This window comes from Drosophila bipectinata, chromosome XL (assembly GCF_030179905.1).
Source record: "Drosophila bipectinata strain 14024-0381.07 chromosome XL, DbipHiC1v2, whole genome shotgun sequence".
NCBI classification, from domain to species: domain Eukaryota; kingdom Metazoa; phylum Arthropoda; class Insecta; order Diptera; family Drosophilidae; genus Drosophila; species Drosophila bipectinata.
This window is the reverse complement of record NC_091734.1, coordinates 13,430,429-13,456,017: the sequence shown is the minus strand read 5'-3', so window position 1 is coordinate 13,456,017 and position 25,589 is coordinate 13,430,429. Positions and strand designations below refer to the sequence as shown.

The window sequence follows — 25,589 nt, the reverse complement described above, 5'->3', positions numbered from 1 at the left end:
TGACCAACATGTATAGTTTTTTTTGTAGATTTTTTTGTGTGTCTCCCTCTAAAAAGCACCCTGGCCAGAAGGTATTGATATTTTCAAGTCAAGAACTAAATCAGAACTCAGACTTGGCCTATTAAGGTAGGGGTTTAAAGGTAGTAAGTACTTAAAGGGCTTCTTAGAGTTCTTTCTAAGGGAAATCAGGGAAAATCATAGAAAATGTAAGAAAGATTTGATGAACTTAATATTGATGTATTTTTGAAACTGTAACAGTTTTTAAGCCTAAAAGTAGGCAGTTTTACTTGGAAATCAAGTATTAATAGCTTAAAATATGTAAACAAAATATTTTAAAACAAAAGCACTTTCAAAAATAACTATAGAAAACCTTTTTGCAGTCATATAATTTAAATATTTAAAGATTCAAAAATATCTTTAGTTTCAACAACAGTTTCAAAGCCTAAAAGTAGGTAATATAATTAGAAATCATTGTACAATAGCTACAAATATTGAACAATAAAGTTTTCTTTAATAAAACCTTTCAAAAATAATTAAAGAAAACCATTCTTTCTCAAATACTTTAATATTTGGGTTTAATAGTAGTATATATCTTATACCTTCAACAATATATTCCAATAGTTTCAAAGCCTAAAAGTAGGCAATTGAAATGTTTAAATAAAAGTATTCTGTATAGAGTACTTATAGCTCCGACCATATCAGTTTACAGATATTTTCAAAAAGATAAACCTTTTATGCTAGAATAAATAAAGCTTATATACAAAGATATATATGTCTTAAAGTAATCCCCTTTAAACTTTAAGAAAAAACAACAATTAAAACAAAGTTGGTATATATTTGATTTTGATTTATTGTATATTGAATTTATTTGGATGCTTTTTTTCTTTTTGTTTCTTTGGAGTTTGTTCTTTAAATAATTGAATTTCTTATTGAATTTCAAGAGGAAAATTCACTTTTGCATTTCTACTAAAATGGCTAAAATACGAATTTCGACCAAAAAAAAAAAAAAGTAAACTAAATTACCTTGGGGTAGGGGAGAGTTTCTCTTAAAAATTTTTAAAAGTCAAAGTAGTTTTCCGATCGGAAAACACTGCCATTATGTGCTGGATCTTTGAATGAATGCCTCGAGCGGAATGTGTGTGAGTGATAAATGCATAATAACTCGATCCCGGGATGTACTCACTATCCAAAGGTAATTCGTACATGTCAATTATATAACTAGAACTAGAACTATTTAGATTCATTTAGATTCATGTGTATATATTATATATTAGATTTTCTATTAAAGCTGATAAATGTACTTGATCGTTTGTTATTATTATTATTATTATTAATTCGTATAATTTGTTAGCGTTTTACCCGGCACATCGCTGGGAATTCAACAATTATATTCGCGACTTTTCGTTTATTCGTTTTCTCGATTCTAGATTCTCGTCGATTCTAGATTCTAGTAATTCTTCTTCTCAATATCAATTACAATTACAATTACAATTTCAATTTCAATGTGAAATGAACTACAAATACCAAGTTTTTCCCTATATCGTTTATTTAAGATCTAACTGATGCAAAAGTTGGTTTTGTTGTAAATAGTTGAGAAAAACTGTGAAATTTAATTACTAAAAAAATTGTTTTACGATCGACAAGCTACTCATACAATAATTCTCATACTCATACGCATACAGACTTAGTTGGTACAAACTACAAACTGCTGAGGCTGTGATGGACAGTTGCAAAATGCCGCAAAAATGTAAAATTTCAAATTTAAATATAAGTAAATATATAAAGACTACTACGTTAAGCTACCCATACAATAGTTCATTGAATACGTAAGGCAATTTCATTTCTTCCACATTTTTTTTCCATTTCCATTTCCATATATTTTTTGTTTTTGTTTTAAATCTTAAATCCCGCAACATAAACCCGAAACTGCTAAAAGCTAAAAATTAATTATGAATGCCGGCTTTTCCTCCACGTCTGGCGTTACGTCTCCTCCATTGAGAAAAAAAAAAAAAAATGAAAAAAATAACACATTTATGTATATAGTCTGTGTGTATGAACTTCCTCTAAGTCCTAAACATTTGGCTGGATTTTGCTGTAATAAGTTTTTTATGTTGTGGTTTTTTATTTTTTGTTTTTCGAGTTAATGTCATAATGCTTAAAGTGTGCCCAGTAGTTGTTGATCTTTGCCACTCTCCAACTGCCGCCTTAGTGCCATTCGTTGTCTAAATATTATTTTCTTTACTCAGTATTTCAGTTTCTGTTTGGCTGGGACTCGGTTCCTCTTGGCTTTTATTTTTCTGTTGGCAGGAGAATCGTTTAATGTTTATTTTCCATTTTATTTTTATTTTATTTTTTTTTGTTTGGTTTTTGGACGCAATTTGGACGCCTAGAGCTGCCCCTAGGATCGTTGCGATCCGGGGGGATTCGCTAGCTACAAAGTCGTATCAAAAAACTTAACATACTACTAAAGTGTTGTACCCTCCATGTCGAGTGGCTTTCAATTAATTAACTTTCTCTACTCTCTCTCTTTCATTTTGATTTCTGCCAGTCCTTTTGGTGGGGCAGTCGATTTAAGAACCTAAACCCACCTTGATATGCTTGGCAGTTGCAGTTTCCTCTTCAATTCCCATCCAGACATCGACTGCCCCGTGCAAATGTCACTAAAATCTACCCACAGAACACAGTTTGAACGAGGGCTAAGAGTGTGTGAGATTGTGTGTGTGAGAGTGTGTGTGTGTGTGTGTGGGTTTGGGGTTCAAGGATGGGGGTTCCCCTAGCCCGCGACTATTTGGGACACAGAGTTGGTGCGTCGGCGTTTGGTGATCTGTTTCCACAGGCGGCGGTTCAGCGATGGCTTGTCCTGCAATCCCAAAAGGCACAATATTAAAAGGATTAACAAAGGACATCATCATCATCTTACGTTATCCTTTCGCGGCGACATCTGTGCCATGTCCGCTGAATCCGGACCCTGCGACTGGCCCGGCGACTGCCTTTGGAGCATCAGGCTGCTCTGACTCTGGCTCGGTTGGGCGCCATCGGAGACGTTGGGGATGCTGCTGCTGCTACTGGCGGTTATCTCGGAGTTACGGCGCTTTATGAAGTTAATCCTTTAAAGAAATCAAGCGGTTTTTGAGATTATTGATCTTATCTCTAGAATATTATAAACAAGAAAGGAAAGCTAACTTCGGGCGGAGCCGAAGTTTATATACCCTTGCAGTTAAAACCGGATATATATCGCAAACATCGGATATAGTTGGCAGATCCTTATGATTACATCATAATAAAACCAATTTACTAAAATACAAAATCTAAAATAAGTCCCAAACTTCTATCTTCCAAAATACGAAAGTTGATATTTCTACCAAGTACCATTTCCGATCGTTCAGTTATATGGCAGCTATAGGTTATAGTCGACCGATCCTAATGAAATTTGGTAGGTCGGATCAACTGGCCAATAATAGAATCTGTATTAAGTTTCAGCTTTCTATCTTCAAAAACACGAAAGTTAGGTCATTTCCGATCGTTCAGTTATATGGCAGCTATAAGATATAGTCGGCCGATCCTTATGAAATTTGGCATGTCACAATAATTTGCCAAAAATAGCTCTCATGTCAAATTTGAACTCTCTAACTCTAAAAACACCAAAGTTATACCATTTCCGATCAATCAGTTATATGGCAGCTATAGGATATAGTCGGCCGATCCGGGCCGTTCCGACTTATATACTGCGTGCAAAGAAAAGAAGGGTGTGTGCAAAGTTTCAAGACGATAGCTTCAAAACTGAGAGACTAGTTCGCGTAGAAACGGACAGACAGACAGACAGACGGACAGACGGACAGACGGACAGACGGACATGCTCATATCAACTCAGGAGGTGATCCTGATCAAGAATATATATACTTTATAGGGTCGGAGATGTCTCCTTCACTGCGTTGCACACTTTTGGACAAAATTATAATACCCTCTGCAAGGGTATAAAAATTCCTAAGATAACCCCCTTAAAATACGCAGTTTTCATCTAAGACCACTTCGGGAGGCTATATCTTGGCCAATTTTGATCCGATTCTTGAGCGGACTGTCTTAAATGATTTCTGGATCTATTCTCCATATATCTGCATTAAAATCTGAAAAAATAATTTTGGATCCAATTTTTTCAAAATTTTCTAGGGGACCCCCTGCCAAAATGGGGGAAAGGGTGAAAATGGCATTAGGACCCCTTGGGAAGGCTATATCTTGGCCAATTTTGATCCGATCCTTGAGCGGACTCTCTTAAATGATTTCTGGATCGATTCTCCATAAATCTGCATTAAAATCTGAAAACATAATTTTGGATCCAATTTTTTCAAATTTTTCTAGGGGACCCCCTGCCAAAATGGGGGAAATCGTGAAAATGGCATCAGGACCCCTTGGGAAGGCTATATCTGGGCCAATTTTGACCCGATCTTTAAGAAGGATACTTTAAATGATTTCAGGATTCATTGGCGTTTTGAAAAGGGATTTCTTACTTACAATCGCTTCGATTTGCCGGCCTCCGTTTCGAGGAATGCCTCAGTCATTGTTGTTGTGGTGGTGGTGGTACTGATGGCTCCCGCTCCGTCCATCGAAGTAGTACTCCTCGTCCTCGTCAGTGAGGCTGCTGCAGCTGCTCGGCTCGGCCAGGAAGAGTCTCGTTTCCCCGTTCCCGTTGCCATCCCTGTCCCCGTCCCCGTCCCCGATTCCGCTGCCAGCTCGGAAGCCATCGCCACCAAGGTCGTTGAGGACATTGTGGATGTCTCCCTGACTCGAGAGCCACTCCTCGATCGAGACGTGCAGTATATCTTCTCGCGCCTCGCCAAGATTTCCAGATCGCCTAATTTGCTCCCGCCTCTGTTGGAGTTGGAGGCGGTGCTGCTGGCGGCGCCGCTTCCGCTCCCGCCGCCTACTCGACCCGCATAACCAGAACCGCTCCATGTACCGTATGCTGGTGGTGCTGCCCCCGGCTGGTGCTGATGATGGGCCGGCTGCTGGACTCCCGCTGGGCCGGCGGCACGAGCTGAACCAGCGGCGAGCGGACTGCCGTGACTGCTGCTGCTGCGGCTGGTGGTGTTGGTGTTGCCACCGCCCACCGATAGGGGGCGGCCCCGGCGGTTCACCGTCGGGGTGTCCATCTTTGAGTTGCGTTGTTGAGAGAACGATATGACAGCCTCTTTTGGCTGCACCCGGTTCGTGGCTGAACGACTCAATAAATCGCGCCCCGTCAGACGATGAAATGTGGAGAGGTCGTGCCTGCAATGGGGATTATAAGACCCTAGGACTTGGAGCATGGCTAGGCAGAGAGCTTACCCCAGAATAGTTGTTAGATCGGGACCAGGCTCGTAGCAGATCAAGTCCTCGTCCCCGAGGATGTCGTGGTTGAGGGCCAGTCGCATTTCCAGCCTTGGGCTTAGGCCGCAGCCACCGTGGGGCATTGGGGCAGCGGCCGCTGAATGAGGAGCGGCTGCGTCGGTTGCTGCTGCTGGCGGCGGCGGCAGTGGTGCCACTGCATCCTGGCTGCTCTGCGCCTGCCCCACTGCATCCCGCGGCTCCTGCGGCTTCGGCCGGCTCGGCTTTGCCGTCTTCGAGACTGTTGCTGATGAAGTTGCTGAGACTGAGGTTGAGGGCCCGCGTCGGGGCGCCCCCAGCAGGCAGGTCTCGATTATCGTTGAGGATGGTCGTTTTGCTGCCGCCGCAGGACCTGCTTCCGCCCTGGCCCGAGCCGCTGGCATTGCCGCCGAGCTGCTGGTACTCCCCATGGCTGGCGTTGTCCTTGACCCGGTAGCGGTTGGGCCCGAAACGCTGGCGGCGCCGTCGACAGCCGCCAAAGAGCCACTGTCAGCAGTACCGCCAGATTTTCTTTGAGGTGGCTCCTGTGAAGGATAATAGCCTTAAAGGATGCATCCCATGGTTAGTAGTTGACCTTGTCTTACCGTTTTGACCTTGGCAGCGCTTAGATCTGTCTGCGTGAGCAGCAAACGACGCGGAGGCGGCGGAGGCGGGACGAACTTCGCCGCTGGCCTGCCGCTGGCTCTGCCGCCGGAGCTGGTAGTGCCGCTCCCGCTGCTGATTGTTGTAGTAGTCGATGAGGGAGCTCGACTCGGCATCGTCGTCGTCATCGTCGTCGATGTGGTTGTGGCCCTCATCGTCGTCATCCTCGTCGTCGTCATCGTCATCGTCGTCGTCGTCGTGGATCCGATCCCCGTACTCATCACCGTCACTGCCGGCATCGCTGCTGGCATCTGAGATTTGTCCGCCGGCGCCACGACGTCGTCGGATCGGCGCTGATCGAGCAGATACTCGCAGGATGAGACCACTGGAGGATCCAGGACGCGATCCACTTGCGTGGTAATGGCTGTGGTGGGTAGTAAACGTGTGGTGACCAAGGGACGTGGTCCCATCGCCATCGGATGCAGTGGCTCCCGGTGCTGCTGCTGCTCCTCCGCCACCAACTGCTGCTCCGCTGGATCCTCCTCCAGATCCGGCACAACTGGGACTGGAACTGGTGGTTGGACTCCCGCCGCCCCCGCCTCCGCCACTGGCTCCACCTCGCTGTCGCTTGAACTTCCAGCCGAATCCTCTAGGTAGTGGCCATTGGTCGTTGCTTCCCCCTACCAATTTGTGGGAATAGAATTCAACTAATCAATTCTGGTTGGGATAGAGCCTCCTGCTAGCGGTTGCCGGATGGATGGATGAATGGATGGATGGAGTGCATGTGCGTGTGGGTCTGTTAGCTCTGATTGGCTTTATAGTACGGAATTTCGATAGCAAGATCGGATCAAGGGTGTTGGGGATGATGGTATTGGTATTGGTATTGATTTCGATTTCGATTCTGATTCTGATTCGGATTGTGACACTTGACTGTCGAATGGTTTTCGTCAATCGGCGTCGTCATCGTCGTGGCCATTGTCCGGACGTGTGATGTTGATGAGCTCGCAATATTGCAGGATGGGCTAAAGCTTCACTAATTTCACTACGACCTTCTATACAATTACAAGGCATTTGTATCAAGTTTATTATTATTATTTTTTAGCAACAAAAATGATTACAAAAAGGATAATGGCATGATGGTCAAGCAGAGACAAGCAAAAAAGAGTACAGTTTACATACAAATTCAAAGCATATTAGGTGTCATGATTGATTGATTGATTGATGATGGTATTGATTTGAAGATGATCGATGGAGATGAGCGAGTTGCAGTCGATGGTTTTTTTTTATGAAAATATAGACAAAATAGAAAGACAAACCAAAGTCAATTGAGAAGTTAGTTCATAGAGTGATTAGGCTACATGCAGGTGGATTTTGTTGGAGGTGGGAAGGTTACCCCGCCGAGATCTTCATCTCGTCAGGGCTGACTCGGCAAGTTATCGATTTCTATCGATTTCTCATCAAAATCTCTGATCGATAGCCTGCCGGTCAGCTTCCTTAGTCTCCTTAGTCTTTAGTGCAGAAGTACAGTTGCCTCTTTTTAGTATTTTTAGTATTTATCGGCCATGCAGCGAAACTTTGGTATTTAAAACGTAACTGTACTGAACGAGTACGGAACACGGTTGCATTTCGATGGCGATCTATCGACCTGGACTTTTGGACTTATCGGGGACGTGTCTGGGATTTGCTGTAATAACGACCCACCTTTTTGACGTCATCGCTATCCTGCTGAGTCTTCTCTTCGTCGCTCTCCGTCTCTTCCTCGAATAATGGCTCAAGTCGACGTCTACGCATGACAGTATCGATATACGATAGATACGATATACGATATACGATTTACGGTTCGATAATACGTGTGAATGGCGAATGCAAACGAATTTCAATTGGAATTTAGAGAAAGTCGATCGATCGATTGATGTGTGTGTGTTGATTGGTTTGATGTGTGTTTGTTGTGTTATTATCGTGGGTGTTAAATGGCATAAATGATTCATCAATTTCGAGTTGAAACTTGGCTATATAGTATGTAGTTTATACAGTTATAGGCTATAGAGGTACAGAACTACAAAGATATGACCCGCCACTTAACCTGCACCTATGTAGGACTATGCTAGTGAGCAATACTAGGAGTATATAGATACGGATATATGATGGATACAGATAGAGATACAATGGTACTGAATTCGAATCAGATCGGATTGGATTGGATTGGTTATTGGATGTGTGGCATTTAGTTTAGTGTGTGAAACAAATGGTTACGAAAGAAAAAACACCTGTAAAAGCTACGAAAGAAAGTTACCAAAGGAGTACACAAAAAAAGAGAATTCGTATTCTTATTAACAATAGGATCTCAATCAATATATATATAGATGTATATATGGAGGCACTAGTCTAAGCTATACTATGTATGGTAGATACATAAATGTATGTATATTTGAGAGATTTCTGCCTAGGGTATCTCAACTACCAGCTGTGTGTGAGTATCGGTGGGTGTGTCGGTGGGGACTCTGACTACAGACAGACCCCCTGGACCTTACATACCGTGGCAGCAGTCCTCGGATCGTGCTGGCCGTCATCGGTGGCGCCATCAGTAGTTCGTCCATCATCAGTTCCGTGTCATCGTCATCGTTCAGCGAGGTGCTCGACTTGGTGGGCGACTAAAGGATTAATATCTTGGATTCCCAACTCGAATTATGAATATCTTTGAGGGCCTACCGAGTGTGTGTTCTCCGAGTTGATCAGCTGCATGTCCTGGTCGTCGTTGTCCCCGCCGCTGGTGGGTGTGCCCCAAACCTCCTCGCCGCTGGTGGCGCCCGAGGTGCACTCGTCCATCTGCTCGTCCGTCTCCGAGGCGGTGCCGGGCTGGTGGTGGGACTGCTGCTGCGACTGCTGCCCATCCCCGGCATTCCATCGGCCCAAGTACTTGTCGATGAAGGCCCGCGACTCCTCGAAGAAGGACATTTTGTCGGAGACGAAGGCCCCGGCCCGGTTGGTCCAGGCCCCGCTGGCCAGGACATCGCCATTGACGAGGATACCCGACGAGGAACTGGCCCCTCCCAGGTCGTTTAGGTTCTGCACCAGAGCCTTGTCCGATCGGGCCTCCTCCTCGTCGTCCTCGTCGTTCTGCGGCGGAGATACATGCCCGTTCGAGGTGTAGGGCTCCAGGTCGTCGTCCAGCTCGTCGGCCTCGTCCATCCGATCGTCGGAGGGCAGCTTCTCCAGGCTGGACATCGTGCCGAAGCGCCGCAGGGCACTGCTCATGGGTCGGTAGGGGGGCTCTTCGTCGAGGGGCGATTCGTCGCAGGAGTCCTCGGGTATGTTTTCGATGATGGCCTGCCGTGGCTGCTTGGTGGTCGTGGTGGCGGTGCTAGTGGTGGCCGTGCCGGTGCCGTTCGAGGAGCAGCCGCTATTGTCCCACACGTGGGTGGTGGTTTTCGTGAGCACGGCGTCGGGAGTGGGCGGCACCACCGCAATGGTGGGCGTGCTGCTGCTCAGGCTCTTCTCCTCCTTGGCCAGCCGGTCCTGGCCGCACAGCTTGGCCGCCGGCGCGAACTGGGCCAGGCCGATGAGCATCAGGGACAGCTGGTCGTCCTCCTGCTTCTCCTGCTGCTGCTTCATGGTGGTGGCCGTTTGCTTGGGCGATTCGAGGAGCTTGCAGGTCTGGTGCTCCATCTTGTCCGGCGAGAGCTGGGCGTTCGTGAAGTCCTCTGGGGTGCAGCGACAGTGGCAGGCCGAGTACTTGGCCGGTGATCCGCCCACGGAGCTGGATCCCTTGGTGGGACTGCTCCGCATGATGCGGGCCGTCTCCGTTATGGTGACAATGGCCTTCACCTGCTGATTGGCCTTGGGCCGGGCCGGTTCCTGGCACATCTGGGCCACGATTCGGGTGCGACGGGGCGGTGGCAGTGGCTTGGGCGAACCACCAGTTCCCCCACTACAGTGACCATTGGGCAGGGACGGACTGGCTGGGGTGGCTGTGACTGTATTCTGTTCTAGATGACGTAGTTTGGAGTCGCCGGCACTGCTGCTGCTGTTCGGGATCGCCCCAACACTGTCATCCGTCGCCTCTGATTGGGAAATCGAGATTTCGTCGGTGATCAGTTGGGCGACATCGCTCTCCGTGTCGCCGGTCTCCCGGCGACTGCTGCTAGCCACTACCTTGGAGGAGAACTCCCCGGTTATTGTGCTACTGGACATGCTGGTCATGCTGCCCGTCCCAGTCTCCGTTCCCGTTCTGGCGCCAGTTCGTGTCTCTGATCCTTTATCGGCGCCATGCTCCCCAGCTCCCAGGCCGTTCAGCTTACAGCATCGATTTGGGGAGGACTGGCTGTGCTGGACCTTCAGGGAGTTGCAGAGGAGCACGGGTGTGGAGTTGGACGTATTCACGCCGCCAGGACGCACTGCACCACCGCCGCTTTGTTGGCAGTTCTTGTGGCAGTGCCGGCACACGGCCAGCTTGTCCAGGACAATGGGACTGGAGCGTACGGTGATCTGAATGGGGAAACAGGGATGATGTTTATGAGAAGAGCGGGTTACCAAGCCAGAGATACAAGCTATGATGGGTATGATTCAGGAGCTCAAGACTCTTACCTGACTGTCCGACGTTGTGCTGTGCGACTGGCTGATCTGGCTCGTCACACCCTCCGCCTCCGACGTGGTGGAATATATGTCCGAGGTGGCGCTCATGCTGAGCTCCTCAACGCCGCTGAGGCGCTTCCCACCAAAGTTTGGCTTGGCGGAGAGGCCGCCGTTCTCCTTGGCCAGGTTGAGCTCCTTGGTGCGCTTCTCCAGCTGCTGGCGCGTCCAGTAGGTGATCCTTTCGTCCTGCTCGCTGTCGCTGTTGAATATCAGCTGCTCGTCCTCGGCACTGACATTCTCCTGGGAGCGGGCAATGGCCGCCAGTCGGGCCTGCTGCTGCTGTTTGTCCAGCTGGCCCTTCATCCAGTTGGCCAGGTGGAGGGCACTCGACTTGGGGGTGCCGGTCTTGTTTAAGATGCGGCACTTTTCGTCGATCAGCAGCTCGATCTGCTCCACGGCATGGCCGCTGTGGCCGCTGTGGGAGTGCGGGCCATGGGATCGATCCACGGATCGATCGGTGGCCGCTGTTTGGGAATTATTGCTGCGCTGCTGGAAGAGATCGATCGATTCGAAAAGACATGAATACCAGGTACCCATACATTACCTTCGGACTGAGCTCGCAAACCACAACACTCCACCATTCACCCGCCAAAGAACCTATCCGGTTGGCAAATTAAAACTTGTGATGGGCTCATTGGTAACAAAATTTTGTAACAAAAAGTTAAGGGCTCTTGCTTTTGCTTTTTGGCTTCATTTTTTAGGCTTAGTTTGTTTTTTTTTTTATAGCTTTTTTTTATAGCTTATCTTGTAGTTAGTTGATAGTTCCGGCTTTTGAGAAATCTTAGTTCTTGCGAAGCGTAGAAACGGAACGAAAAAACAATAATAGTCCTTGGTCTTTGATTAAAAACGCTTGCTCTGAATGCATATAATGGTTATAAGTTTTGCAAAAATATAGTAGTTACATATGACACAAGACAACAGCGGGTACAGTCACACAACAAACAACTAATAAGCAATGGAAATTTTTGGTATTTTTTTTTTTCGGTGGGAGGGGGTTTTCAAGTTTATAGATTAGAGGAGGAAGCAATTCGAACTTAAAACTAAAATTGAGTCCATCACAATTTTTAATTTATCAATTCTTTGTTTGAAAAAGATTTCATTTTATATTTGTTTTTGTATTTTTTTTTTTGTTTCTTGCTCTGGATCGACCAATTTTTTTGTTGTATTTGGCGCAGGATCTGTTGGTAATTCAGTGAGTGCTCGGTGGATTTTCTACTTGGTTTTAATTCCATGGTGTTTCAATTATTGGTATTTTTTTTTTCGATTAGTGAAATAAAAAGAACATCACAAGCGTTTTTAGTCAAAGAATCATTCGGTTTTTATTATTATTTGAATTCATCGTTTCTCTTCGCAATCTCAATCTCAAACGGCTCGATTAATCGATATATCGATGGTCGATTCTCGCTACTCGCTACTCGCTACACACGCTTCACGCTTCTCGCTTATCGACTCTCGATTCTCGATCCTCTCGTGTTTATGTAAAATGTCGAAAAACAATAAATCAAAAAATTCTAGACGTACATAAAGTTTACATAATATATGAATATGAATCTAAATAGTATATGTATATATATATATTGTTTTTTTTTTTATGTAGATATATATAATGTGTATAGAAATTTGTTTTGTTTGTTTACTGCTCAAGGCACACACAAAAACCGAACCGCAAAAGACAACGCGGCGTATGCTTGATATTCAACAATCGTTTCGTTTAAAATTTGCAATAAATGTCGATGTCTGTGCATTCTAGAGGTGTATGGTATGTGGCTGTGTAGGAGAGTTACTATTTTATATATATATATACTATATGTTTAATCGGAGATACTATGAAAGTTAACTATTGGCTGGACAGCTTTGTCACTAAACTGAAATCGCACAAAGGAAACACAAAACTAATAGAAACTTTCGAAAGAGAAAAACTAGGATTATATATAAAAAGATCACACTACTACTCTAGTCTGGTAATTGAAATATAAACCTCCCTGGTGCGAAAACAGTTTAGAGCTTTCTAAAATGTATATCCTTTATGTTAAGTAGTTGCTATTTAGTTAGAGATATAGTTTAGATAGAGTTAAGGATTGATTTTCAAAGGCAACAAAGTCGTGCTTGTCGTGAATAATTGACATCGATCGATCGATCAGATACATAATAAGTAGCAAATGGGCCGCCATCCAGCCAAAAGCCTTGAGACTGAGCAAACTTTCGTTACAGATTTCTTTGGTATTCATTGGTTTCTTTTAAGGATACACATATAGATACTATGTAAATATATATATACGGATGTGTGGGAAGAAGGTATATAAATAAATGTCTATATATATATATATAGAGAGAGAGAGTATTACTATTATATACAAAATGGAGTTCACTTAGTTCTGGCCAATTGGGTTTGCTAAACTTAATTAATTTTTCAAAATTTTTCAATCGAATCTACAAACAATTTGGCTAAAGATCAACTTATTATACGAGGAGGATCCGATCCGAGGTTATCTGAGATCTGAGATCTGGGATGACTGGGAAACTAGGACTAGGCTAATATAGGATAACAACAGCGATAACAGTAATCAGTAATCGGTAATTGGTAATCAATAGGTTTTCAATTTGGCTACAAAATGGAAGCATTATTAACATTAGTAATTATTCTTTTTAGATTTTTTGTTTTTTTTTTTTTGTTGGATTGGCAAAATAGTTTCAATTGAATGGTTAATACGAATAGAGTGATTAGGTATTGCGCATATATATAAATACATTATATATACTCTTACTTGTATGTCTATAAGCTAAAAACTCGTTTAAAACATGGAGAGTCCCCAAGGACTTCGCATCTCTGTGTCGTGTATATTTGACTAGCTAATAAGACGTGTATACTGGGTATACTATAAAGAGCTATATACTATCGGTACACACATACAATCATATCATCATCGCCACCGAATCCTCATCGAAGCCAACTCTGCTCTCTTCCAAAAATGTCCATTACCCTTTCTATATACACTCGATTCAGAATCGACTTGGATGGAACAAACACCATTACGGGGAAGGACATATATATGGTATATGATGGTTATATATATATATATATATATATGGTATGTACAATACACAACAGATACACATACACATTAATGGAGAGCTCGAGCGAGAGGGATATCGGGGGTTTCTATGTACAATTCTCCAGGGATAATTGTCACTTCTCACTCGTTATGTTGATGTTTTTAATTTTTTTTTTAATTATATAGAACATTTATAATTGTTAACTTTTGCGTTTTTTTGTTTTCGAAGCCTAAGATTTTCTGGCTCTGGCTTCTATTTTCTCAAAAATCCTGTCAATATATTCTGGTTTTCGTTACTTTCTACTCGTTACTTTGCTACTAGCTGCCTTGCGTTCGTTACTTGCCTAATAGCTTTTCTTACTCGTTACTTCCCTACTAGCTGCCTTCCTCTATCGAGCTTGAAACTCTTTGTAGAGCTATATCCTATATATCCTGGCAAAGTCAGTCCCCAATCTAGACAAGAGGCTGCCCACTATTTTCATAAATACTGAAAGAGCCTAGAAACTTGGCCAAGAGCTGAGGCAAAAGCAGAGCGATGGATTTTGATTTGAGTTAAAATTTTGAGCAAGAGTGAGGGCTAGGGCTAGAGTAGTAGATCAGTGGTAATACGTGGTTTAGGTAAGCTCGATAAGTCGATTCAAAGATTGTGCGGCAAGAGGCTGGGATCGGGCTCTGACTGTAGCCAGAAGTCAAATCACAGGTCCAGGGAGTCCGGCGGAGTCGGTTTGGTGGGCAGCATGCCGAAGGGATCGTCTACCACGACACTATCATCGTCGCTGTCATCGTCACCCCCGTCGCCGCCACCACCCTCGCCGCCCTCTCGATCCCCTCTGTCCCCCAGAAAGATGCACTCCTCCACATCCGTGTCGTAGCACGGATCCAGGTTGACCTCGTGCAGCTGGAGATCGAGTTCGAGGAGATCCCAGGAGCCTCCAAACTCCGCCAAAGGGATGTTTGGGGCCTGACTGGAGTTGGGCGGCACAAAGTCATTGGAGAAGGCGTCCGAGTTGCAGGGCTGGGAGCTGGGGGAGATGTTCGGGGTGGGTGTTTCCGGCGTGGTGAGGGATATCTGGCCGACACCACCGACTCCACCGCTGCCCCTTTCCACTACGCCCGCCGATTCGTCGATAAACGAACGACCCACCGAGCTGAGACTGAACTCCAGCAGCTTCTGGGACGGATGCGGATGCGGGTGAGGATTTGATGGCAATGGTGGCTCACTGGAAGCCTCCGGAATGGCCGTCAGGCATTTGCAACTCGACAGGGTCGAGGTCTGGGTCTGTGAGTGGTTGGAGCTCTGGGTGTGGATCTGTGTCTGGGTCTGGACTTGGGTCAGGGTCTGGGTTTGGGTCTGGGTCTGAGCTTGGGTCTGGACCAAGCTGACACTGCTGCTGAGGCAGGAGCTGTTGGTGTTGAAGCGTCTGAGGCAGCTGAGCTCCCCAGTCACTCCGTTCACCACCGAACCGCCGCCGTTCCTGGCCGGCGAGCTGGTATTCAGGGTCGGATGGGTCTGGGACTGGGTCTGGGTGGCACTACTGGCTGTTGTGCTGGCGCCACTGGCCGCACAATGGTGTCTCACCGCACTGGCCAGCCTCTGGAGATTCTCGTAGGAATCGGCACTGTCCAGCCGCTTGCTGCGAAAGAGACGCACCTGCTGTTTCTGCTGCTGCTTCAGGTGGATGCTGTCCAGCGACGGCAGCTTCATCGATCCCATCGAGGCGGAGGTCAGGCCGATGTCGCTCAGGGGCACGAGGGTGTTCAGGACGTCTGGTGAGTCCAGCGGACTGGATAGAGGTGTCGATCCCAGGGCGGCATTCACAAGAAATCTGAGACAGTGCTTTGGTTAGTTGGGTTTCATACTTTGGAATGGCTATGACCTACATTTGACGCTGCAGCAGGTTCTGCCAAACAGCCTTTAGCTCCAGGGAGGGAGCTCTCAGGATGAGGCTCTTCCGGCGGGCTCCTCTCTTGGGGGTGCGGGTGAGATCCGGGGCACAGTAGCCCGTGGGGCTCTCGGCCAGACGGCCATTGGGATCCACCGTCAGACGGAACTCGGTGGCTGGAAGGGGTTTCAAGAAAATGGAGGTAAGAGGTGTCCACTGAAGAAAAGGTGTACTACTCACTCTTCTTGCGCATGTGGAAGCAGGAGTCCACCACATTGGCAATGGGTATGGGCTCCTCGGTGATGAAGAGCACCCGATCCCGACTGACCTTCGCAAAGACAATGATGTCGCTGAAGAGCAGCGTCCAGTAGGGCTTCACCGAGCGACCCTCGACGCGGGACAAGTCCCCGCCGAAGATCCACTGGCGGCCCTGCACGGCCAGCGTGAAGGGCTTGCACTTGGTGAAGACCATTCGCGACTCCAGGTCCTGCAGCGTTAGGAGCGGCCGGCCCTCGCCCAGGGGCTCCATCAGCCCACTGCTCACGGTGATCTCTCTGTAGGCGGCTTGGAGCTCGGCAATCACCGTGCTGAAGTTCTTGTGCTCCTCGGTGTCAACGTGACAGTTGCCGGCCAGGAGCTGCATCAGCTTGAGGATCTCCCGGAAGTGCTGCAGCGGCCGGTGGATGAACATGGTGAGATCGGGCCTCTTCCTTGGCACCGCCGGCTCCGTGATGAAGGCAATGAACTCGGAGCCCGTCTGCCGGGACTTGTTCACCAGGACACAGTCCGCCCGCTTGATGCCGTTGCAGTACTTCTTGTAGGCGGCACAGATCGCCGTGGTCTTCGAGAGATAGACCCGCGAGGCGAAGTTCATCTGGGGCTGGTCCTGGTCCTGTTGCTCGCTGCTGCACAGTTGCTCCAGGATGTCCTCGGCGATGCGCAGCAGCTCGTCAATGTTCTGGAACAGGGTGCGATGGTCGTTCGGCGAGATGAGGTCCTTGCGCTCCACCAAGGGCTGGACGAAGCGCTGGACGCCAAAGTGCAGGGCGGCCGTGAAGTTCTGCTCCCGGCTGATCAGCTGGAGCAGGAAACGCCTCCGATTGTCCGTGATGGGCACAATGGACTAGACAAGGATCAGCAATCAGTCAGGATATATTTTATTTAAAGGATATGGGTGTGCAGTGGGTGATCAACTCAAAAAATGAAAAACCAAGCAAGTAATGTTGAAAAAAAATGTTTATTGTCAAGCATAGGTTGGGGAAGGGGGATTCAGCACAAAAAAAAAGGATCAAAGGATAACCAGCAGGTTGCTTAAATTTTAAAAACTTAACAAATAGCGAGGGGCCAGTCGATTATTTACAGAGGCACTCAAATAAAGGATAAACCAGGCAAAAAAAAAAAAAATCGGTAATCGATACAAAATGAAGAGCCAGGACTCGAGGGACGTCCTAGACGAAGACACCCTTGCCTACCTCCTTGCTGAAGGTGACCTGGGGCAGGTGCAGCCGCCGCTTGGCGGCCTCGATGGAGGACGTGGTGCCCGAGCAGGCGGTGGCCGGACGACTGATGGCCGTCTGGACGCGGGAACTGGCACTCCTCTGCAGACTGGAGACAACGCCCTGGGGTTGGGCGTGGGTGCTGGTGGTGCTCAAGCTGGTGGGCAACAGTGGCTCCTCCACACCGATGCCAATGCCTATGCCGGCATCCAGGCCGTAGATCTTCTTGGGGGGAGCAGCAGCGATGGCTGTGGCGGTGGCGGTGGTGGCCGTCGAGATTGTGGTGGCGCCCGCGCCTGACCTTCTGAAAATCTCCAACGTCAAGGCCGAGCCCTGCGATCGTATCAAGTTCAGAACATCAGCCTCGGGCATCGTGACCACATTGTGCATGTCCACAAAGATCACATAGTCGCCGGGCAGGATGCCGCACCGGTCCGCCGAGAGGCCTGCCTCCACCTTCTCCACCCGGGGCGGATGGGTCCAAACGATCGAGAACCCGAAGCCCCGCTCCTCGGTTCTGGTCAGTCGTTTGGTCATCGTGAAGGGTGTCCTTCCGGTTTGCCTTCCGGAGCCACTGCCTCCTCCCACTCCTGCTCCTCCTCCGCCGCCACCAGCACTGTTCGGCATGGTGGAGTGTCGTCGACTGGCGGAGCCGTTCAAGTGGTTGGCATTGCTCTCGTTGGCCTTGGCGTTCGAGGACGAGTTGGCCGTCTTGTCGCCGGTGGCGCCCACAGTCGTACTGTTGGCATTCCCGTCCGCCGGCGGATCGAGTTCCAGGAATCTCAGGAAGAGATTCTCGTCGGCGTCGCGCTGGTGGAGGGCCTTCTTGCTGAGTCGCATCGGTTGCTGGCCGGCCTGCTGGCTGGGATCTCCATCGATGCTAATGCTGATCACCTCATCGTTGAGGGTCAGGGCGGCGGCTGTGGATCCGGAAACGGATACAGATCCAGTGCCAGTTCCGGTGGTGGCCGCTGCCTTTTGTGGCGTTGCTGTAATGGCAGCCATTTCCGTGCTATTCTCTTGCTCCTCACCCTCGCGTTCTCCTCCTCCTCCTCCTGCTGCTGCTGCCTTCTCCGGATTCTCTCCGGGATTAGTGCTCGCCGCGGATACGGATGCGTGACTCTGGTGATTGTGGTGCTGGTTCTCGCGACTCTGGCGGTGGCTAGGCGGTGGACATCCCTGCGCCTGCAGCTTGTAGGATCCGGCCGTGGTGCCGGCGTGCGGCTGCAGTAGTTCGCTCAATGGGAAAGTGCTGCAGCCCAAAAATTCGCTGCGTCTATAAGAAGGAACAAGAGATGAGGTTAGATAAGGGTTATAAACTGAGAGTTTTATTATAATGTAGAGAATAGATCCTTTTCCTAACACTTCTAGCTCCTAACTCCTATAATAAACCATCTAGATACTTTCCTGAAACATATCTTTAATCTATTTCTTGTTTAACCATTTTAATTGACTCTCTTTACGTCACCTTATCATGACCCAGGCCTTTTTAATTATTTATGTATGTCTGCCTGGAGAACATGTCCGGAGATTGAGATTATTATGTTGATAATGAAACACGATATTTATTAATTGAGTTGTATCATACAATATATCTTCCAATAGCTTTGATTATTTTTTTTTGGGAGGTTATACCAATTTTGTTGGTTTGCGTCACGTTGCACTGGCATTGGCCGGACATTGTCTATTTATAAGCCATCGAAGGTGGACAGACTACCACCGAGGGCAGCTGCTGATCCGCCCCTCCCTTCGCCCATTCCCCACACAACCCAAGGTAGGTGGTGGCGCCACCTATACTAGCTGGTAGCTGGTATATATAGCATGGATAGTGCGGATAGTGGACGTCGTATATCGTGGTACGTGACATAAATCAATTAGCGGCCCTAAGCTGCCGCCACATTCCACATACGTACTGTTGGCCCGGAAATGCGCTTTGCCTGGCCAATTTGTAGGGTGGCTGGGGGGTGGGTAGGGTTGGTTGGTTTTTGGGACGAGAGTGGGTGGGTGTGAGAGTGGGTATGACAGTGGCTTGAGGCTTTATCTACTGCTTCTTCCACTGGCCACTTTGGCCTGAAGTTGGCGCGCGTATTTGGGTCACTTTTATTGATTTTTTATTCGGTAGCATTGCAGGAAGTTGGATTTTCTTTTATTTTTTTTGGGCGATTTTAGGGCGATTGCAATCGCAGCTGTCAGTCAGTCCAAGACGGAGGCATTAAATAGGATGATGGAGGGGTGGCTAGAGGGCAGAAATCCTTCAGGCAGCGCCGAAAAGTAGGCAATACATTATTCAGCTGCCAGTCGTTTTGTAAATTGACTTAAAATGCTCACAACGAGGTCCTTTTTGGTAGTTTCGGATAGTCCTTCGGGGGGAGGCATAACTATTTTCACAATAAATGGAATATATTATGCATGCCCAACAAAATACAAGCAGGTGCGTATAGAGTACACCGTACAAAAAAAGGATTTTTACTAAAAATAAATTGAATTTTTATAAAGGACTAAAGTGTGGAAATAGAAAGAACTAAAAGCTATAGCATTTCCTGTAGAATCTTAAGGATATCATAGGTCTTGTTTTTGACTTTTGACTGGGTCATTTTTTGTAGTGTATGGTATGTTATAGCCTGAAGAGTTTATGGCGTTCCCGGGTGTACATTTAGTTAGTTAGCCACTTCAATTAGCTGCTGACAGCCAAAGGATTTCAATGGGTGTTTTGGGCTGCTTGGGGGTGTGTGCGTGTGGGCATTGCATAATCGCTTAAAAAGGACCTCCCCCCCTCCCCATCGATTTGGCATTAAAACTGGAGGTCTCATCACGTTTTTTAGTTTTTGCCTTTTTTTTTTTTGGGGGCGAGAGACTGTAGGTGGGTGTGTTGGCTCAAGTACTCCACTTAAATGCCTGCTGCGTGTCCTTGAATCTTAATTAACTTTCAAGCGTGCTGCGAAAAGCCTCACAAACACACACACACTCGTACAGACACTCTCGCACTTCCACTTCCTGTTCGCATTTGTTTAGCTCGAAATTATGCTACACACAGACACATATACGCCGTCCTGGATATCCTCTCGCACACACACACAGTTACATAAGTTTTCGTTGCATACTTTTGTGTGTTTTGGATTTTTCTCACACCTGGGTTTTTTCAAAAGGATATTTTTAACTTTTAATTTGGACACTTTGTAAAAAAAATTCGACAAAAAAATAGGAAGAGTTTTGGAATATTTTTGTAAGGAAAAGGACCTGCGATATCCTGCGTGTTTTTTTTTTTTTGATGTTTCGTTTTCGAGCGTTGCCAGCCGTTTTCCGCTCGTCGCAGTCGCAGTTGCCGTCGCCGTCGCCGTTCGCTTTTCACGCTTTTCACGCGAGCTTGCCACTCGGACCGAGTAACGGGAACTGAGCTCTCGACCGAGCTGGGAAAACCGAGAAACTGAGAACTGGGAAAACTGGGAACGGAAGCTCAGGTCAGGCCCTTGTAGCCTGACAGACGTTCGGTTCAGGCCCGGGAAAGTGGTCTGGAAAAGCGTCTGTCTCGATGGCGCAGGCGCTGGAAATATTCCACTTCCCATACGAGGGGGTGGACGGGACGGGTGGGTGGTGAGGGCTTGTTTATGTGCAGGAAATGCACAAGGATTCAGGGTTTTGGAATCGGAATCTGAGTCGAAGTTGCCACGCGGTAAGGAGGAGCCCCAAAAGAAAGACGACGGGGGCGCCGCAATTAACCAGACGAGGCTCGAAGGAGTCTTGGTCTTTTGCCTGTCTGTCCATGGAAGGCTTGCTTTTCCACTTTGGCGCCCTCACCCTTACCGCCTCATCCTCATCCTCACCTCGTCCTTGCTGGATAAACGTTTCGGGGTGAATGACTTGGGCCACAGGACACGGAACAGGCTCAACAAGGCAATGATGTTGTGGGACGAGGACATAAATACGCCAAAGGGGTGTATTAATAAAATATCAATTGGGCTATTCGATGGAATTGTTAATTGAAACATTTTGCAATCAGGATATAAGGCTTTAAAGGCTTAAGGATACTTGCCACAAGGATATATACGTATATTCATTCTTAGAAGCTAATTAGAACTAAAACCTTTTAGTGTTTGGCTGTCGACCGTACTCGTACTCACTTTAAATGGCGATCTCGGTGCCACACTGCCAGCTGAAGGCTCTGCTCCTTGAAATCGTCGTTATCCTTGAAATCGCCACCGCAAATCGGGAAGCTGAAGCGCTGGTCAAAATAGGGACGACTCGAGTGCCGATGAACAGCGGTGCGCTGGTCGCGCTGGCCACTCGATCCCGAACCCGAACCGGATCCATAGCCGGATCCTGTACCGGACAGAGCCACCTTAACGTAGGCATTGATGCTGCCACCGTTGCCGCCATGGGAACGTTGCAAGTCCCGACAGCGAATCACTAGAAATAGAAAAAAATGGAAAAAGGTGGAAAGGTGAGAATGGGTTGAGGGTTTGCGGGCTTAATCCTTTTGGGAGGCAGGACATAATACCCCCGACTGGGCAGAGACATCTCCCCTGGTAATCGCTTTCATAAAATTGAATTGCGGCTAGTCTTTGGCAACTGATTCTGTTTCTGTTGCACAAAATAAATCTAATTTGTTGCGGCTCTCTAAGGACACTTTAATTCTTTATTCTATTTAAAATTTAAGATTAAAAACTAAGCAGAAACTAAGCTAGTTTGGAACTCACCATGTACATTCAGTTTCTGCTCCTTGGCGTCGTAAGAAATGCTCAGATCGATGCTGCCCCTTGGCGAGGCTTCTCCAAAGTCAGTTGCCCCGCTGCTGCTGCCACTGCTGCCGCTGCTAGTGCTGCTCGTGGTGGTGCAGTGGGAGGGCGGTGTGGCCAGGGATCCCCTCTTGGCCACCTGCTGGTTCTCCTCGTCATCCTCCTCGACTTCCAGGTCGCTGGAGTTGGAGCTGGAGGAGAAGCTCAGGCACCGCTTCGTGCTGGGAATGTGCTCCAGTTGCTGGGCGGTGGTGGTGGTGCTGGTGGGACGTTGGCCCCCAGTGGTGGGACCGGTGGTTTTGTGGGGATTCTTGCGGCGCACCACCCGCTGGCGCTTCAAGTGGGTGGGAGTGCGTACCTCCATTTCGTGGACACTGGTCTCACTCCACTCGGCGTTCTCGGGTAGGACAGTGGTGGTGGGGGCTGCTGTGGTTGTGGCAGTGGCCACCACATTCGGCTTGTAGCGCACCTCCTTCCGTGCGGATTCAATAATGGCATCTAGCATACGATCTAGCGTGGTGTCACCCATTCGAGAGGACGAGAGCTGCGAGTCCTCTAGAGCGGCGGCACCGCCACCTACACCGACTCCACCGCGTGGCAGGCAGCTCCTCAGTGCCGCCAGTTGGGGCGTGGCCTGGCGGGGACCACTGCCTTCGCTGAAGCTCCTGCGTTGCGGGCTCTTGCCATGGACATTGCTCAGGTCCTGGAGGGCAATCAGGCTGGCATTGCCAAACGGACTGCTCATAAAGTGCACCCCGAAGTTCTCCTTGTTGGCATCACCCGCGCCAGGGCCGCGTCTCCGGCCGCGATTCTCCTCCACCACGGCACTGGAGCTGGAGTGGCGATGCATTCTCGTCATGGTTGGCATGTCCCTGGAATAAGGATCAAGGTCAAGATTTAAACAAGGATTGTAGACTCTCCGCTACTCTTCAGAAAAAGACTAATCACCTTCCTCGAAGACCTCAATGCTAAAAATGCTTGAAGACCAAGTCTTTCAAGGATTCCCTCCTTCATATATGTAGATATTGTTGGCAAAATCGAGTCCTTTTGGTTCTTTGGGCAGCTGGCTGCCAAACAAGAGGATCAGAACAACGACTGGTCTGGTTTACTGGTTTCGTACGCTTCTTGTTTCCCATTGCCCATTCTTCTCGTCCTTGTTCGGAAGGATTTTTTTCGGAAACTTCCAGACAATTTCGTGGCAAAAAAACAAAAACAAAAAAACAAATGAAGGAGGCAGCAAGCGGCAAACAAAGTGCAAGGATAATGGAGGAAATTTGCAAATTGTTTTTTGTTGCGGCAGAAAACGAGTTTCGTCCTTGCGATCCTGTAATTCTGCTTGAGCAAATTTCAGGTTTGCATTTAAATTGAAATTAAGCTTATGCTAATTTTCAAAGTGATTTCTGGGCTGCGGTTGCCAAGCATAAAATTGCCAAGCCTGAAGATCTTCAGGATCCTGTTGTATCTAAGGATCGAAGGTCCTTCATATCTCTCTAATGTCTCTGTGTATGTGTGTGTGTGTGTGTGGAACAATTACGCCCCAGCATAATGATGGCATTTTTGCAAAAATGCGGCAAACGGCAAAGCCAAAAGGGGCCACAAAAGGTTCATCCCAGATTCCAGATTCCAGATCCCAGGTCTTTGTCTTCAGGATTCTCTAAGACACACACACGCACTCTCACACACACACACACTCATTGGAAAGTGAGTTTGAAAATGGGTTTTCGTGTAATCCATAAACGTCATCCCAGCCCCAGAAATGAAAGATGAAAAGCCGAGCGAAATTGCACGAGAAAGGCATTTGTTAAAGGCGAGCAAAAAAAATATTTTCTTTTCCAGCCCAGGATCCTAACTATGCCAGTGTGTGTGTGTGTGTGTGACTTGTGCCTGGAGGATTATCGTTGGGGTGAGGGGAAGGAAAAGGTAAAAAATTTAAGGTAGAGCAACAAATTAAATGTATTAGAAGACGCACCACCCCTTTTCAATGTTTTTTTTTTTCCTGAATACTTTTTTTACTTGTGGGTCACACCGTGATCTGGATCTTAGGGGTTACGGGGTTTAGGGGTCTACATACGTATGTGTATGTGTCTTAGGGTTTTCTTTTTTTGGGTTTCCCTCCCTTCTACTTCGTCCTCTAACCCCTGGCCGGGAATTAAAATTAGAGCTAGAGCAAAAGACAAACAACCGCGTCACATGGGTGCGATCGTAATTGTGTATGAGAATAATCAATATTGCCAGGTGTGGTTCCTTCCTGGATGGAGCTTATCGATCTCTTCCAACAAACGGATCAATCATTCCCTCAAAGGGGTCAGTGTGTCAGGGGACTTACCTAGAAACTTGATCTGCTTGCGACTAGGTCGCCTCAATGGCTTCACTTTCTTCTATATTTTAAACACTTTTATTTAATTTTGATTTCTAAAATTTAGAACTTAAGAGTCTTGGGTTTTGGTTGACACAATTTTCTTCTTGAATTTTGCACAAAAAAAAAAAATAAATTGCCAAATAAGCTTCGAAAGTTAAAGATATATTATTTAATGGTCTAGTTCTTCGTGTGTCAGCTCTGCACGAGGCCAGAAACGGAAATGAGGTTGTGCGCCGGCGCAGCCTTCGGCAAAGGCTCGGCTCGAAGCCACCCAGGCACGAGGCTAGCCGAAGACCTCACGAAGTTGTACGAAGTCTGAGGAACCACCCTCTGGTGATGATCGAGAAAGAGAAAGTTACAAAGAGATAGGATGGCCCAGAAGACTGGAAGGAAGACAGTAGAGAGTTAGATAGATCTTTGATGTCTTTTTACATTTAAAGAAATAATTTATAAGATTTTATATACTAAATAATAAATTTTTGAACCTTTTACCTTGATTTTAGTTTCTTTAAATTATTTTATAAATATAGTTTCCTAGACTAGAGTTCAATAAATCATTTTTACAGAACCTCTAGACCTTAAAGTATTAATTTATTAACAGGAAACCTTCTTTTGATTGGGTTTTCTCAGTGTGGAAAATGAATTCCCTTGAAAGACATGCTTTTAAGAGCTTTAAAATATCATTTTATAAATATTCCTTTAGGTTTTCTCCTTAAAATTTAATTTAAAATAAGAAATAAATAATCTTTTATCTAAATTATCCTTTTTAAATAGTTTTTTTCTTTAGTTTCTAACTAAAATCTGCTAAAAACCTCAAGAAACTCCTCTCACAAAAATCTCAGTTACTGCCAACTTCGGCCACCGTCCGCTAGGGGCGCTCTATCATAAAAGGTAAAGAGCATTTCTCTTCCGAGCCTTGTCGGCCAGTAAACCTCCTGTTGAACACCTTTCTCTCCCAATCTCTTTCTCACTACCGCTCACTCTCCCGCTCTCTTTCTTCCGGTGAAAGGACGAAGGAAACGTGGCTAAGCAGGTAAATCCCGTCCATTGTCCTGGCCAGAGAATCTCCGCTGAGCCATCAGCGATCAAACAACAATGATCCTTGGCTGCCAGGACAGCTGGCCAGGAACTGTAAACTGTAAAGTCTAAAAAAGAAAATAATAATAAAGAAGGAAAAGCAGAAAGAGACAAGAAAAAAGAAAAGTGTAAAAAGAAAGGAAATCCAGAGACCCAGAAACCCACACGACTTCGCAAGGTGTCCTGGCCCAGATTTGTCTCGTGTGTTGTCCAAGAAAACCATTGTCCTGGCGGGGAAACTGCAGAAGCCGAACTACAAAAACAGTAGCCTAATGTCTCTGTCCCAGGACATATCCTATATCCCTCTCTCTTTAATCGTCCATCTCTCTCGATTGGTCATTACTTTCACTTTGATTTGTACTTGGCCCCGGGTATCCTGTAATCGTCCTTTGTGTGTAGGCGGCAATTTACGA

The 25,589-nt window shown here is 47.0% G+C and overlaps 1 protein-coding gene and 1 long non-coding RNA gene across 12 annotated transcripts in view; one reads left to right on the top strand and one right to left on the bottom strand.

Annotated features, from left to right (window-relative positions):
- LOC138925628 (uncharacterized) overlaps window positions 1-25,589 on the top strand; it is a 59,087-nt gene that overhangs the window by 5,693 nt on the left and 27,805 nt on the right. The gene's annotated exons all lie outside the window — the stretch shown is intronic.
- Window positions 833-24,300, bottom strand: PsGEF (Protostome-specific GEF). Of its 11 annotated transcripts, none has more exons than XM_017239559.3 (16): window positions 24,067-24,300; window positions 21,702-22,612; window positions 21,126-21,411; window positions 16,984-18,283; window positions 15,752-16,634; window positions 15,510-15,687; window positions 15,280-15,454; window positions 10,528-11,064; window positions 8,653-10,428; window positions 8,479-8,594; window positions 7,645-7,726; window positions 5,946-6,623; window positions 5,323-5,885; window positions 4,510-5,265; window positions 2,921-3,107; window positions 833-2,860 (listed from the first exon to the last, which is right to left on the bottom strand). In XM_017239559.3, exons 2-16 carry the CDS (start codon window positions 22,606-22,608, stop codon window positions 2,774-2,776), a joined length of 8,511 nt encoding a protein of 2,836 aa, XP_017095048.2. In that variant the 5' UTR covers window positions 22,609-22,612; window positions 24,067-24,300; the 3' UTR covers window positions 833-2,773. The 11 variants fall into 11 exon arrangements, with proteins under 11 accessions (XP_017095048.2, XP_070132970.1, XP_017095049.2 ...); XM_070276869.1 differs by having other exon boundaries at window positions 8,479-8,582; XM_017239560.3 differs by having other exon boundaries at window positions 10,528-11,061.

Excerpts from the sequence above, each read along its gene's own strand:
- PsGEF (XM_017239559.3), bottom strand. The coding sequence starts at position 22,608 with ATGCCAACCATGACGAGAATGCATCGCCACTCCAGCTCCAGTGCCGTG. Across the intron at positions 7,727-8,478 it reads ATCCGAGGACTGCTGCCACG|ACGTCGACTTGAGCCATTAT; the intron begins GTATGTAAGGTC and ends TGTCATGCGTAG. Across the intron at positions 6,624-7,644 it reads ATAGCGATGACGTCAAAAAG|GGGGAAGCAACGACCAATGG; the intron begins GTGGGTCGTTAT and ends ACAAATTGGTAG.